The 16,016-nt window shown below is 41.4% G+C and overlaps 1 protein-coding gene and 1 long non-coding RNA gene across 2 annotated transcripts in view; one reads left to right on the top strand and one right to left on the bottom strand.

Moving 5' to 3' along the window:
• Window positions 1-225: 225 nt before the first annotated feature.
• LOC142144321 (uncharacterized) lies at window positions 226-4,124 on the bottom strand. Its single transcript, XR_012689684.1, has 3 exons — window positions 2,499-4,124; window positions 1,194-1,448; window positions 226-950 (listed from the first exon to the last, which is right to left on the bottom strand). It is a non-coding gene; the product is annotated as an uncharacterized LOC142144321 (long non-coding RNA).
• The window catches only part of TBC1D32 (TBC1 domain family member 32), a 200,042-nt gene continuing 187,966 nt past the window's right edge, over window positions 3,941-16,016 (top strand). The window contains exons 1-2 of the mRNA XM_075202997.1: window positions 3,941-4,328; window positions 5,019-5,212. Of these exons, the coding sequence (XP_075059098.1) occupies window positions 5,055-5,212 (158 nt within the window). The 5' untranslated portion in view covers window positions 3,941-4,328; window positions 5,019-5,054. The remainder of the gene's footprint in view (window positions 4,329-5,018; window positions 5,213-16,016) is intronic.

Raw genomic sequence — 16,016 nt, 5'->3', positions numbered from 1 at the left:
GGGACTGATGTGAGTTCTCTGTACAGCGCTGCGGAATTAGTGGCACTATATAAATAAATGGTGATGATGATGAGGCTGAACTGCCTGACAGTCAGTTAGATGCAGTCACCTATGAGGGAGAACGACCTAACAGTGCTGAACTCAACCGGAACATTATTACTGTAACATGACAGAAATGCTGGACACATAGACGTCATTAAGAATGACTGCTAAGGCACATTGTTTAGTATTTGCAAACCTTTTTTTTTATTATTGCTATCAAGTTACAACTGTGCAAAATTGCACTTCATATCGGTGTAGATCATTTATATTAACAAAGTTTACTTGGAAAACAGTAATGTGTTTAATTGTAAATATGCTTATGTACACAATACCCTATGTACCATGTGTTTCAAATAAGAAATGTTTTTAAAATACAAAACATTTGGAATGATTTCCACAATTGCAAATCACCAATATTTTTATAAAAAAATAAAACTATTGAAACTGCCGATACATCTTTACATGAGTATTGGGAGGAGTGTCCATTGTGCCGAGTTCAAAAGAACTTGGGCCTCCATCGTAATTGGAATAACTTGCCGCAGAATACTGTTGGGAAGGGTGTGGATGTAGTGTGGTGCCTTGCACTCTAGTAATCAAATGATCTAGGAAAGACATCTGACGCTCTCTATATTCTCTGCTGATACGCTCATTCATGATTATAAGTTGAGCCATAAAATTGCTTTGTTACTCCCGTTCATGCTCCAAGAACTTCTTCAGATAGGCATCTTTTTACGCCTACATAGCCAAATCCATCTCCCTTGGCTGCTCCAACATGGTAGACATTGCTTTAGTGGCTTGTTCCATCTCTGTGTTTTTCTTTTTCCTTGGTGGAACAGTATAGACCAGAGGATCCCAAATTTTCTCAGTTTGAGGCACCCTCAGGGTCTCCTTAATTTTTCCAAACCACCCTGAAGGTAAAATAATTACCGGGTAGTAACGTATTTAAGAAGTTGGGTCAAAATAACGTAAGAAGTATTTAGGCCCCTTCATCATACCACTGCGCCCCTTCACCATATAACACTGTGTCCCTTTGCCATAACACACTGCACCCCTTCACAATATCACAATGTACCCACTCAAAATATCACAGTGTCCCCCCTTCACCAGATCACACAGTGTCCCCCAAAGCTGTTTTTCTTTCCTTTACTTACTGTGCCCACTGACCTTCTTTCCTCTTTTTCTTCTGTCTTCTTTCTTGTTGTTCCCCTCTGCTGCTGGTCCTCACTAACACTGTCGGAGATGATGACGTCACGCCCGACAGTCAGTGAGAAGAGAACAGTGAGGAGGGAGGAGGATGATCCGGCGCCGCTGGATTAGTAATTTTTTTTTTCCCTCCGTCTTTTGCCGGTGGACAAGAAGCCCTGGCCGCGGTACCCCTGTGACACTTCGGGAACCACTGGTGTAGACTGAAAAAAAATTAAAACAACAATATTAATAATAACACAGAAAATCTGCAGTTAGGGTAACGCTAGGGAGGCATGTGCATGGTCAGTTTCAAGTCCTCCAAAAACGCTAACACTTATACCGCTTTCATACTGCCGCCCCGGCAATATCCCGGGTTTTTCAAGCCGGGTTTCGGAGCGTCCCAGCTCAGAAACACCATTCATACTGCACCTCGGACCCGGGAATTTCCCGGGTTGACCCCATTCATACTGCACAAGTCTGTGCCCTGGCAATTTGTGGGAGTCATCACAAGAGCAGTTTTCATTGGCTGAAAAATGAAGACTGGATGCTGATCCAGTGTTTAAATCCTGGCAGAAAAACCTGAACTTTGCTTCCTTTCACACAACTAGTATTTCCCAGACTTTGTACCTCTGTAATGTGGGATATCAGCTACATCAGACACCCAAATAAATACACAGCACTGCACTTTAATCAGGACAAGTAACCTTTAAAGGGAAATATACTCTATCTATTAGCATGATTTATATATATAAAAAAGTACAATAGTGATGGTATGCCTTCTCTATATATCTCCAATCATGTATACCCAATGTTATATTTATGTATGTAATAGCCATTAATAAAATTTCTGTAAACTGCCCTTCTTTTCATATACATTCTTTGTATTCTCCTGCTTTAAATCCTCCAGAGACAGGCAGACAGCCAATCATCTTGTTTTCTGTGCAACCCGGGTCGAAAAACCCGGGTTGCACCATTCATAGTGCAGGCAACCCGGGTCCGACCCGGAAATTACCCCTCGATAAATTCCGGGTTGAAGACAGGGTTTTTAGACCCGGGATTTTTGATTTGTACCATTCATACTGCACCAAGACCCGGGTCGTTTGAGCTCGCCCCGGGAAAAACCCGGGATTTTGGTGCAGTATGAATGGGGTATATCTATATAGCGTGGATATTTTCATTATGATTGAAAATATCCAGTGCAAAACGTATCACAAATAAGAACAACAGTGAAGCCATTATTAATACGTAGGCCTCAAAGGGAGTTAACTTACTGTTAGAATGCAAAGACTGTGTATCGGTCTGTTCCGCTGCTTCTTCAATACTACTCCCTAGGTCTTCATTAATATAGGAATCATGTTCACTATTATATACTGTCTCTCTTCAGCCACCATCTCTGACGAGGGCCAGCCAGCACAGCTGCTTTCAGGGGTTACACTAATGTTAGCACAGCTTGATGAAGAAAGGCAAATAGGGTTGGATAGGGCTGAGTTGCCAAATACAACGTTGCACAAATCATAATATGGCCACTCCATGCGGCCATTGCCAATTTTCTTTTTGTTGTGGTCATGCACTTCGCTGTATTGCATTCCGACGGCCTTGAGCTTGTTGACAATTTGCGCTGTGAGCACTTCATCCCCTGGTCTCTCATTATCTGTGCAATGTTCCCATAAATAGTTGCATCTTTCACTGTGACAGTAATTTGCTTTTTTATATCCTCCTCCCCTCTGACAGGCAGTATTTCTCTCTGCGTCCTGCCAATTCAACACCCCTTCCTTTCTGTCTTTCTGCAGTATGTAGAATGCGTTATTAAAAAGTGTTTCCACCCTGCCAATGAGCTTCTAATAACTGAACCCGGGAACACCTTTCATACCGCAGCATATCCAGCTCCAACCCGGGAATAACCCTGGTTGCGGACCCGGGTCGCATGACCCAGGTTGCCGCATTCACAGATATATGATCTGCGTTATTCCCAGGTCCATGCCTCTGTGTGAAAGGGGTATTACATATGCATGTCTAAATTGGTATTAAATAATGTTTGTGGATTTATGTTTCTTTTGCTTTTCTACAGTGTAGGGAGGATTATTAGACAAATACATTTCCCACCTTTGCAAAATTCCTGCTAATTGTGTTTTTGATCACTCTGAATGTAAAGGTAAGATGCATACTTACCCCATGTCTGCATGGTTTCCTCCAAGTGATCCGGTTTCCTCCCACACTCCAAAAACATACTAGGTTAATTGGTTGCTATTAAAATTGACCTTAATCTCTCAGTCTGTGTGTGTATGTTAGGGAGTTTAGACTGTAAGCGCCAGAGTGGCAGGAACTAATGTGAGTCCTCTGTACAGCGCTGTGGAATTAGTGGCGCTATATAAATAGCTGCTGCTGCTGATGAATATCCTCACTTATTAGCGAGTGTAAACAAATATTAAGTTCTCATTAGTCTCAGCATTGTAACTGCTAAGGTAAGAGCTACCACTCTAGTTTTTTTTATTTACTGAGGATTTAACAATATTTTAGAATAAAGGAGTTTTTCTATGTAAAAGGGACATTTTTATGAAAATCAAGTAACATAAGTGTAGTGTATTATCTTTAAAGCTTCTCACTTTAAAACTGTACTGACATGAACGGTTTATTCACACCCATCTCTTATAGTTAGTAGTTACGTTATTCTAATCTCCCGGCCGGCAGCCACCACTCCCGCTGGAGCCCTGGGAATCCTGCTCCAGGTGTTCCGCCCACGTCACACCAATGGGAACAGTTACTATACCAGGGGCGTGGCATGGGCACTCACACTGCCTCCAGGAGCTGGCAGCAGTGCGGGGGTGTTGGTACCCGACGCTTATTAACGAAAGTAAGCCGCACAGAACACCAGCTGTCAGAGACTGACAGTCAGTGTGGTTAATGGTTCCGGCACAGGGCTCTACTTCCGGGTGCCGGCGGTGGAGGGGGCGCCTCCTGTCACAGTTACTATGGTGTTACCATAGTAACTGCTGACTGGAACCTGGACACGGACTGCTGGCTTGCAATGTATTCTATGTTTATGATCGATATATGGATCTGGTAATATATTGGTTATAAACATCATTTTGAGGACAGAAGAGGTACATATTCATGATTCTCTTCATAGGCATTTCTCAGTTTAGACCTGATTTAAATGGTGTGATCTCCTAATGCATAAGTGTCTGCATGATTGCCATAATCAGAAGAAGTTTAACTACGATTTTGTTGTGCATTATGTATGGAGTTTTAAAATTACCAGCCATTCGTAAATCTATATGTGAAAGGTTTAGGAGATTATCGGAACTGAAGATATTAGCAGTAAAGGAGATATTTTCATACACACAGTAGTAAACCTTTCCTCAGACTTAAATGGATGATAAATATATGTGTATTTGTATGCGTGATTTAAATAGATATGCCTTTTAATTCAGTTCAGCATTAATTCAGCTCAGGTGGCAGAGCTAGCATTCTGCTCACTTTTTATGTCAACGTTTTTTATTGTATATATTAACAATTTATTATTTGCCTATTATTAATGCTTGCATTAGTTCGGATTTTTTTTGTTTAGCGCAAACCGCTTCAACTATTAAACTTTCCCAGTGCATTTACATCCACATTATCGCTTGTGACACTTAAGTAATGTACTTGCTCATGCTACAAGTATCACTAATCAATATAATGTTCTGTAAATTATATTGCATGTTTGGACGAAGCTGTAACCACGAAACAAATGTTTTCTATGAAACTGTCTCACAATTAATTATTCTTTTATGCATTTTTATACCCTGCAGCTTCCAGCCATATATGTGTGTGAAGACAGGTTGTGAATGATGGCTAGTTTTTCAGCTGAGGATGAAATCTCACTCCAGTCAATGGTTAAACAGCTGCTGCAGAGTGTAAAAGAAAGATTGACCAATGCACCATCTGCTGAATGTGCTGAGGAGATCCTGCTACATCTTGAGGAAACTGATGAACATTTTCACAAGTAATTAGATTGTTCACAAGTGTTAATGGTGTGCATGATTTTCATTATAAATTACCATTATATAGATAGTTACCATATATAGGGCCTCCAATTTAGTATGTTTTCTGTATGTGGTACTGAGTTGCATACAGATTGTTGTATGGAATTTTCATACTTAAAAGCAAAAATTCTCATTGGGAGACAGACATTGCTTATAAAATTTTGCTTGCAGGATCTTTGAACCATATACCAACATGTATATACTGTTCACATGGGAAGTAATGTGAAACATTGCTCAGAACAAAACATGACAAAATAACACTTGTCCAGTGAACTGAATTGTCTGGGCCATGTTTGACATTTTGTTCCACGAAAGTAACATAAAAGTATAAACAGTGATCAATGTGATTGTGTATCTGCAACATTTGTTTACATGTCTGTGTTCTGGAAGGAATGTGGCTCCTGAAGACTTGTAAAAGCACTTTCTGGAAGGTACACTTTAAATGGAATAGTAATACAAAGATGTTGAAAGCTATTTTGGCCCAAAAGGCAACAATGCCAAATAGGGCTCCCTGCTTATGTAGTTATACCAGCTTGTAAAACTGTTAAACCTTCAGTCTCTGCCAAGACATTCATTATGTAATGCTTCATAAAGGTATGAGATTATAACCAAACTGCCAAGTTGCTAGAGGTATGAAGTGTTGGTTATGTTGGTTGCAGAAATGGTTGCAAAAAAACCAAATTGACTTGAGAGACAACCAGCTTATTGGACTTTATTCTGCTGGTTCAGTGGCGTTTGTGTTACTACTAGTTACACTGGAAAAAGAAAGTTAACTTGTATCAAAGTCCTTAAAGGACTGAAAGGGTGAAATCCAAAGTGCTTCAGGCATTTATGCTGCAATCTACAATATGGATGCATGATGCACTTTGATTAACTTGCCATAGACCCTCAACTAGGTAAGAAACACTTACCTAGTTGAGAGACAGTGCGATGCGTGTCAGTCATTTCCTATCACAAGCTGGGTCTCAGTATATGATGCATGATACATGGGAATTCTCATCTTTTATTGGTGGAGGATCAGTCATTAATAAATGTTCCATTGGGAAAATATACTACCGAACTTGTAAATGCAGCTTATGCTATCTTTAATATTTGTACTTGCTTGATCTATTCAAGCTCGTTAATCTCCTTTTTGTGACTGTGCCTTCTAATTTCATATCCAACTAGAGGAAGAATCAATTGAAATTCTTTATTTTAATTGTTTGCCTTTCAAATGTATTATACCACTATAGAAATGTCAAATGCTGGAGGCATACTGCTAAAGGTAAGATATAGAAAAACCTAATATTTATTACGTGTATCAAAAAATGTGAAAAAAGTGTCTTAAAAGCATTTAAAATGACATTAGACTAGATATAAATATCAAACTGAAAAGTGCGAAAAACAGATAATTTGTATTGTCGGAGATCAATGTTAACTTTCGCTAACATCATGCTCTACCAAAATATAACGCATGATCAAAGTATGCCAATAGTAATAACTGGAGTTTTAGTAAAGTGCACTGTGAAAGCAGTTATGCAAGTACAGACCTACAGTCATAATCCATGTGCCACAGTAAAGAGCACAGTGCTACAAACTAACCAAAAGCAAAATGTTATGATCACATTACTGAATTAAACAAGCTTGAATATAGTGGGAGATTTAATACTGTGTCACTAACTAAGAGACACTAAGTCAAAGGTCCATTTGTTATAGTGACTATCTCAGTTCATTAAATATGCAGCACAAGTAAATAAGGTATTGAATTACAGACCAAATAATCAAAGTGCGCCTTCTTCCAAAATCCTCAACCAGCTCCAGCTCTAGACTGCTTGAGCTAGTTTCCACTGTAACAGGGAAACCACAACCATGGCGTACCCCTGCTATAATGAAAATCGGCACCAGGCTGGCGAAGGCCCACTCCTTGAGGCTAGGCACACAGCAGGACCCAAGATGCATTTGCATTGAAGAACTGTAATTTTGTAAGTTACATGGAAACTTTTAGTTTTTAATTGTAAATGTAGCAGCCATGTGGCCAAGAGTCATGCAGAATGGTACAAGTAACTTTTGGTATCTATTAATAGGGGTCTCAATGATGCCAGAACATTCGTGGGTATACAGTCTCCGTCTTTATTGGTATATTTAATTGACCATTTCACATATATTGTCTCTTGAATGGTGTCTCGGTACGAAGGTGTTGCTAAAGCGCACAATGTTACAAAAAAATCAAACAGGAAGATGATCTCTCGCCTCAGATCACAGTTAATGAATTTAAGCAGATAAGAACATAGTACAAAATACATAATTCAAATACTTGCTTGTTTCATTGTGTGTGTATATATATATATATATATATATATATATATATATATATATATAAAAAAATGAGTTGTATTTTACTGGCTTAATGTCTGTTCCAGTAACTGATAATTATTACCGTATATACTCGTGTATAAGCCGAGTTTTTCAGCACAATTTTTATGCTGAAAAAGCCCCCCCTCGGCTTATACTCGAGTCAATAAGTTTTCCCATTTTTTTGTGGTAAAATTAGGTGCCTCGGCTTATATTCGGGTCGGCTTATACTCGAGTATATATGGTATATAGAGTCAGCATTGAATTTTCCAAAGGAAATATCACACCTTTTAAATGGTTTTTAAGCATACATTATTTCCACTAGTTGTTTTTGATGTAAGATACATATGTAATATCTTACTTTTAACAGTGTGTCTCCAGTATTGCATGTTATTTTTTACATTGTTACTTGAGTGGCTCTTTTGTCAATAACCGTGTTCATGTAGGCAACCAATGTGGAACAGTAATTTGTGTGTATTTTTTGGCACTACAGTACTGAAAGATTTGGGGGTGGCTGATTTGCATTACGGAAGATTAAATGCATCAAAAAAAGTTTCCAGCTAAACTTGCCCCATTCATCAACAAGTGTAAAAAAAAATATGTGTTAATTGGTTAACTATTCTGCTGATTTACATCTTTGATTCAGATATTCCACTTTCATACTGAGGTAACCCTGACAAAATCTTGCTGATAGTTTTAAGATCTGTTTCTCTGTCTACATGGCATGTTGTTAGACTTGTACAACACTACTTTGAAGGTCTCCTTGCTTGTTATATACTTGACCACTGCCTGGTTACCTGATTTTGTTTTGAATCTTTTAATTCTTGGATTAAAAGTGCAACCACCAGTTATTTTGTGCAAAAGGTGATTTGATAACATAATTGCTTGTCTTTGAGGTCACACACATGTTCATTATTTCACATGTCTGACTGACCTCAATAGGCAGGCAGTATTCATGTTCTGTCATCTGTTTGATAATGATCGTGAAGATTGAATGCGTTCACTACAGGGATCAGTGACCCCTATCTTTACATTTTTCAAGCTGCATTCTGCACATAGTGAACCAATGCACAAGACCAAACCCCGGATGCAGTTTTTTGCAGTCGTGTTTCATTTAAGTATTGTAAGTGATGTGCCTAGCCTCAAATAGCTCTGATTCTGTCACTACCTAAATGTCATTAATATGGCCATATTTTCTGTTTTCGTTCTTCGTGTTTCGAGTTGTCTAAAATATTGTGTTTTAGGAGATGAAAATGGATTATAGTCCACTTCATAGGAAGATAGGTTACTAGCAGCTTCCTTAAACCCTGCTGATGAGATTTAGTTGAAGCAAATTATTAGTATCTAAATTATTGGGACATTAGAAGGTAAATTTTATCCCTCTTATATACTTTAAGACTTGTTGACTTCTTAATTCTTTAATTGTTAATATATAATCCACGGTGATGCTAAAATGTTTTAACTGTAATGTTGTGCATTGATCACCATTTTGTCACTGACGGAAACATAAATTTGAATGTCCTGTATTGTAAATCGGGCCAGTAAGATAATTTTTCTCAAAATGTTTAAAGTGCAGTGTTTATATCAAAATATAAGACTTATAGTGGTAGTCATTTTATTTTTTTTGTAAATGATAAAATTATAGGTACCACTGATAACTGCCATTTTTTAGCTCCACCTCCATCATTAAATGCAAAGCAAACATTGATGAGATAAACAGTTTTCTTCTTACTATGGCTTGAAATTCTATAAAGCAATTATGGAAACTATTGTGTACAATGGTCTTTGATAACTCGAGCAGTTTAAAAGTTCTTTAATCTGCCTCTTTTGACTGCTGAGCTGGTACTTCTTATTTATTATATGCTGTTGATTTATCCTACAAAAAGACAGATGTTGTTAGTACTTGTCCTGTGTATAGCTAGCAAAATCAAAACATGGGTTATTGGTTCATACAACAAAACATTTAAGCCTGCATTCCAGTGTTAAGGGCGCCTCACTTTAACTGACCTATATGCTTTAAGCACAATTAAAATGCAGTTAAAATCTGATGCACTCACCTCCCAGGTATAGGGGCTAACTTTTGATTTACCTTGCCTAGAATTTGTAACGGACTTACCTGATCCCCGCCGCTCCGTTCAGAAGCCGCACTTCCGCATCCAGGACCACGTGACCGCACCCGGAGGCGGTCACATGACCACAACCCAGAGGCGGGGATTTTGAATCCCCTTCAGCATAAAAACCTCACTCTGGCACTCGCTGAGTGTCAGAGCAACACTTACCTGTTCCTGGCTCCTGTTCTTCGTGGATTGCAGTGTCTTCCAGTTTTCAGTGTCTTCCTGTGTGCTGATCTCTGCCTGTTTGACTTCCCTGGTTCTCCTATCCCTGTGTACCGACCCGGCTTGCTGACCATTCTCCTATTCTTGTGACCCGTGTACCGAACCTGGCTTGTTGACTCCGAGTTGCCTTCTGATTCTGCCTGACTCCATTCCTGTGTACCGAACCGGCTTGTTTAACTCCGCTACCTCCGCTGTACTACATCTTGGGGCGAACCTGGGGACCGTGACCTGCGACTCCTGGCAGCGAAGCCCACCCCGCCTTGCGGCGATTCTTGGTGAACACCGGGGAGATCGTTAGACTCCGCACCTCAGGTAAGCCAGCGCTAATCAAGATTAGTAATATAGTATCCAGAATCTGTTACAGTTTGCTCTGACCATGGATACCACAGCTAAAGATCTGTTGGAGCATTTAGTAGGAAGGATGGATAAGCAAGAAGCTAACCAAGAGCAACTTTTAAAATTTCTCAATAGTTTATCTACTTGGTTGGATGTTGTCCTGAACACCCTAGTGGCTGGTGGATCACCTGGGGCGGCAGTGGCCCCTGTACCTCAGGCCACAGCAGCAGCTTCTTCCTCACAGTTACGGTTACCTAACCCACCCAAGTTCGATGGAGACCCCAAGTATTGCAGAGGATTTTTAAATCAATGCTCCATACAATTCGAGCTTTTACCAGGGAACTTCCCTTCCGAAAAAACAAAAGTGGCCTATGTGATTTCGTTATTGTCCGGTCAAGCCTTAGCATGGGCTTCCCCCTTATGGGAGAGGGACGACCCCATTCTACATAACTTCAGCGTCTTTTTGTCCACTTTCAAGAAAATATTTGATGAGCCAGGAAGGGTGTCCAATGCCGCTTCCGGCTTATTACGTCTCCGCCAGGGAAACCAGTCTGCGGGACAGTATGCGGTCCACTTCAGAACTATGGCCTCTGAACTTAGCTGGAACGATGAAGCCCTAGTAGCTACGTTCTGGCAGGGCCTTTCAGCCCGAATCAAAGACGAGCTGGTATCTCAGGAACTCCCTACGTCTCTGGACGATATTATCTCCCTCTGTGTCAAAGTTGATTTGCGTTTCAAGGAACGTAATTCCGAGAAGGAACAGTCTCGGCGTAGTATGATTCGTTTGGCCCCCAACTTCCAAACCCCTGTTCTTCCTCCTGAAGAGCCCATGCAACTGGGGAGGACCCGCCTGTCAGCCGAAGAAAGGGAGAGGAGATTTCGAAACAAGTTGTGTTTATATTGTGGAGAGAGCAACCATCTTCTGAGTTCTTGTTCTAAACGCTCGGGAAACGACAGCGCCTAACAAGTTCAGGAGCTGTATCGTTGGGGCTCTTTTCTCAGTGTCAGTCAGTTCCCAGTAGTAATGATTGCCTGTCTATTCCCATTTCCCTTCAGTTAGGACAAAAGACTTTCCCGCAGTCGGCTCTTCTTGATTCCGGAGCCGCAGGAAATTTCATCTCGGCCGCGGTAGTTAAACAATTTGCTATTCCCACACAAGCTTTGGAACAACCCATCTCTCTAATGGCCATTGATGGGGAAAGAATTCCTGAGGGGTCCATTCTGGTGCGCACTATTCCCCTACTGCTTCAGGTAGGAGCGCTTCATCGGGAGAATATTTCTTTCCTAGTAATTCAAAGATCTACCAACCCAGTCATCCTAGGACTTCCATGGCTTCGTCTCCACTCCCCCACCTTGGACTGGAAATCAGGTCACATATTGTCCTGGGGACAGTCCTGCTTCTCTCACTGCCTACAGAGAGTGGTTCCTCCGAATAGTCCCAGACGTTCCCAAGAATTTCCTGTGACTCTTTTGCCTGAACCATACCAAACCTTCTCTGATGTTTTTTGTCAACAAGAAGCCACTAGACTTCCCCCTCACAGAATCTGGGATTGTGGCATTGATCTGATACCTGGTAAACCCATTCCCAGGGGCCGTGTTTACCCCCTTTCCCTCCCAGAGTCTAAGGCTATGGAGGAGTACATCCAAGAAAATCTAAACAGGGGCTTCATCCGCAAGTCTGCCTCCCCAGCTGGGGCTGGCTTCTTCTTCGTAAAAAAGAAAGATGGGGGCCTCCGCCCTTGCATTGATTACAGAGGCCTGAATCCCATTACCGTTAAAAATCGGTATCCACTGCCACTGATTTCCGAATTATTTGACCGGATTAAGGGTGCCACCATCTTTTCTAAACTTGACCTCAGAGGAGCGTATAACCTCATACGCATTAAGGAGGGGGATGAATGGAAGACAGCGTTTAACACCCGAGATGGCCACTTTGAATACTTGGTCATGCCCTTCGGGTTATGCAATGCCCCGGCCATCTTTCAGGGTTTTATGAATGAGCTGTTTCAAGACCTCTTGTACCAATCCGTAGTCATCTACTTGGACGACATTCTCATCTTTTCTCAAGATCTAGTATCCCATCGCACTCATGTATTGGAGATCCTCTCTCGTATCTGAGAAAATCATCTATTTTGCAAATTGGAGAAATGCACCTTCGAGCAGAAACAAACTCCCTTCCTGGGATATATTATTTCGGGCACCGGTCTACAGATGGATCCCACGAAATTGGAAGCCATACTTGACTGGCCCCAACCTTCAGGCCTTAAGGCCACTCAACGCTTCCTAGGATTCTCCAACTATTATCGTCAGTTTATCAAAGGGTACTCTTCTCTTGTGGCTCCCATCACAGCATTGACCCGTAAATCTGCTGATGCTGGTATTTGGTCCACTGAGGCTATCCAAGCCTTTATATTATTAAAGTCTCTTTTTTCATCTGCACCCATTCTTCAACAGCCAGATTGTTCACGTCCTTTTGTCCTGGAGGTGAATGCCTCTTCTGTTGGCACAGGAGCTATACTATCACAGCGATGCCCTTCTGGAAAACTTCATCCCTGCGGATTCTTTTCCCGTTGCTTTTTACCTGCTGAGAGGAATTATGGGATTGGCGACAAAGAGCTCCTGGCCATCAAGTTGGCTCTCTCCGAATGGAGACATCTGCTAGAAGGAGTGCAATTTCCTATCACCATATATACCGACCATAAGAATTTGCTTTACTTACGCACTGCTCGATGTCTAAACCCTCGACAAGCAAGGTGGTCCTTATTCTTCTCACGTTTTGATTTCAACATCACTTTTCACTCAGGATCCAAGAATACGAAGGCAGATGCCTTATCTCGCTCTTTTGATCCAGCTGACATGGAATCCTCGGAAGATAATAAATTCATTGTAAATCAATGTCAAGTATTGGCAGCCACACACCTGAAAAAGGGTTGTCCTCCGGGCAAAACATTCATCTTGCCACATCTACGCACCCGGCTCCTTAACTGGGCTCATCACTCACTCTTCTCTGGGCATGCCGGCATTCGCAAGACCTGGGACTTATTGTCCCGAAGTTACTGGTGGCCTTCCTTGCTGGAAGATGTGAAGAGATTTGTTGCTGCTTGTTCCAAATGTGCTCAACACAAGACCTCTAGGAAGAAGCCTTATGGATGCTTGCTCCCATTACCCATTCCTGATTACCCATGGTCACAGATCTCCATGGATTTTATCACGGACCTTCCTCCTTCCAAATCCTGTACTGTGGTGCTTGTGGTCACGGATCGCTTCTCTAAAACAGCTCACTTTATTGCTCTTAAAGGCCTTCCTTCTTCCTCCTCCTTAGCCAATATTTTTATTAAAGAAATATTTCGCCTCCACGGCTGTCCTCAACATATTGTCTCCGATAGGGGATCACAATTCATATCAAAATTTTGGCGGTCTTTTTGCAATAAATCCGGGATTAAGCTTGACTTCTCTTCCGCATATCATCCCCAGTCCAATGGAGCTACTGAGAGAACCAACCAAGAATTAGAGAAGTTTCTAAGAATATTTATCTCAAGTAACCAAGACAACTGGGTGGACCTTCTCCCTTGGGCCGAGTTCGCCCATAACAACCATTTCCATGAGGCCATCTCTAACTCCCCCTTTTTTGTTCTTTATGGCTGCCATCCTAGACTACCCACCTTCTCTCAAATCTCATCTTCGGAAGTTCCGGCGGTGGACTCTCGGTTTCGTAACTTCTCCGCTATTTGGGAACAGACCAAGATAAATTTAAAGAAAGCAACCACTCGTTCCAAGAAATTCTATGATAAAAGGAGAAGAATGACTCCCAAGTTTTTCAGTCGGTGACAGGGTATGGCTATCCACCCAGAACATTCGTTTAAAGGTTCCCAGTAAAAAATTTGCTCCCAAGTTTATTGGCCTATTCGCTATTTCTGAGATTATTAATCCCGTAGCCTTTAGATTGAGTCTGCCTCCCTCTTTACGCATACCCAATGTCTTTCATGTCTCCTTGTTAAAACCGATGGTAACCAACAGATTCTCCACCTCGTCCAGAACTCCTCCTCCTGTTGTGGATCGGGATCAAGTCGAATACGAGATTAAAACTATCCTAGATTCTCGTAAAGTTCAAGATGCCATACAGTTCTTGGTGGATTGGAAGGGTTACGGCCCTGAGGAGCGCTCATGGGTAAGAGCCATTGATCTGCATGCTCCCCGTCTGCTTAAATTCTTCCATAAAAAATTTCCTTTGAAACCCTATTAGGTGTACGGAGTCCACCTTTATGGCAGGGGGTACTGTAATGGACTTACCTGATCCCCGCCGCTCCATTCAGAAGCCGCACTTCCGCATCCAGGACCACGTGACCGCACCCGGAGGCGGTCACATGACCACAACCCAGAGGCGGGGATTTTGAATCCCCTTCAGCATAAAAACCTCACTCTGGCACTCGCTGAGTGTCAGAGCAACACTTACCTGTTCCTGGCTCCTGTTCTTCGTGGATTGCAGTGTCTTCCAGTTTCCAGTGTCTTCCTGTGTGCTGATCTCTGCCTGTTTGACTTCCCTGGTTCTCCTATCCCTGTGTACCGACCCGGCTTGCTGACCATTCTCCTATTCTTGTGACCCGTGTACCGAACCTGGCTTGTTGACTCCGAGTTGCCTTCTGATTCCGCCTGACTCCATTCCTGTGTACCGAACCGGCTTGTTTGACTCCGCTACCTCCGCTTCACTCCACTGTACTACATCTTGGGGCGAACCTGGGGACCGTGACCTGCGACTACTGGCAGCGAAGCCCACCCAGCCTTGCGGCGGTTCTTGGTGAACACCGGGGAGATCGTTAGACTCCGCACCTCAGGTAAGCCAGCGCTAATCAAGATTAGTAATATAGTATCCAGAATCTGTTACAGAATTCCTTTCAAATGTACATTTCACCTTGCCTCCAATAGGATTTTTAAATATTCACAGTTCTGCATTTTGGTTTTCCTAAAGGATTGCTTAATTTTAATTTTTAGGGTTTAGATGTTTTATATCCTTTTTATCATTATAACATACTTTTAGCTGACATTAGTATCTTCAAAAGAAGAACTTGGTCTCTGTTATGCTGGATACACACGACAATGTTTTCAGCTGATTATCGGGCCAATCGTACTATAAACAACTGTTTTTATCTCAATTTATACACTAAAACAATGAACAATTGATGTTCCAAAGTGCATCTTATCATTTCATTTGATTTTTAAACCGGGCTAGACATCTTGTTCTTCTGTGGAACAACGTTGTTCCAATCTTGCAGTGTGTATGTCCTCCCGTCCAATTGCCTGACAAACTGCAGATAGTTCCTCCAACAGCGACGCCTTTCTGGGCATGTATATTTAAATTTATGATGTTGTCTCTACATCATGCAAATGGAAATAGTGTTCTTTTACTAGAGAAGCAATAAGAAACCTGCTTTACATGCTCCATATGTCATTTATGTGTTCCTGTATGCAATTGTATACAACATACATTATCACATGTGAAAATGCATATTCTCATTAAAGTACCATGTATTTACTGATGTGACGTATCCATCTGATCGTGTCTACTTTTATAATTGTACCTGTTGTGACCATTAATACGTCTGTGTATTTGATTTTCTTAACATAATGGCAGAGTATGAATACATTTTTATATATGTGTATTGATATGTCTACTTTTCTAATTGTACCTATTATGCCCATTAAAACCCCTGTGTATTTGATTCTCTTAACATAATGGCAGATTAGGAAAATAAATATATGGACA

The sequence above is a fragment of the Mixophyes fleayi genome, chromosome 3 (genome assembly GCF_038048845.1).
Source record: "Mixophyes fleayi isolate aMixFle1 chromosome 3, aMixFle1.hap1, whole genome shotgun sequence".
Taxonomy (NCBI): Eukaryota; Metazoa; Chordata; class Amphibia; order Anura; family Limnodynastidae; genus Mixophyes; species Mixophyes fleayi.
This window is presented reverse-complemented; position numbering and strand designations above follow the sequence as displayed.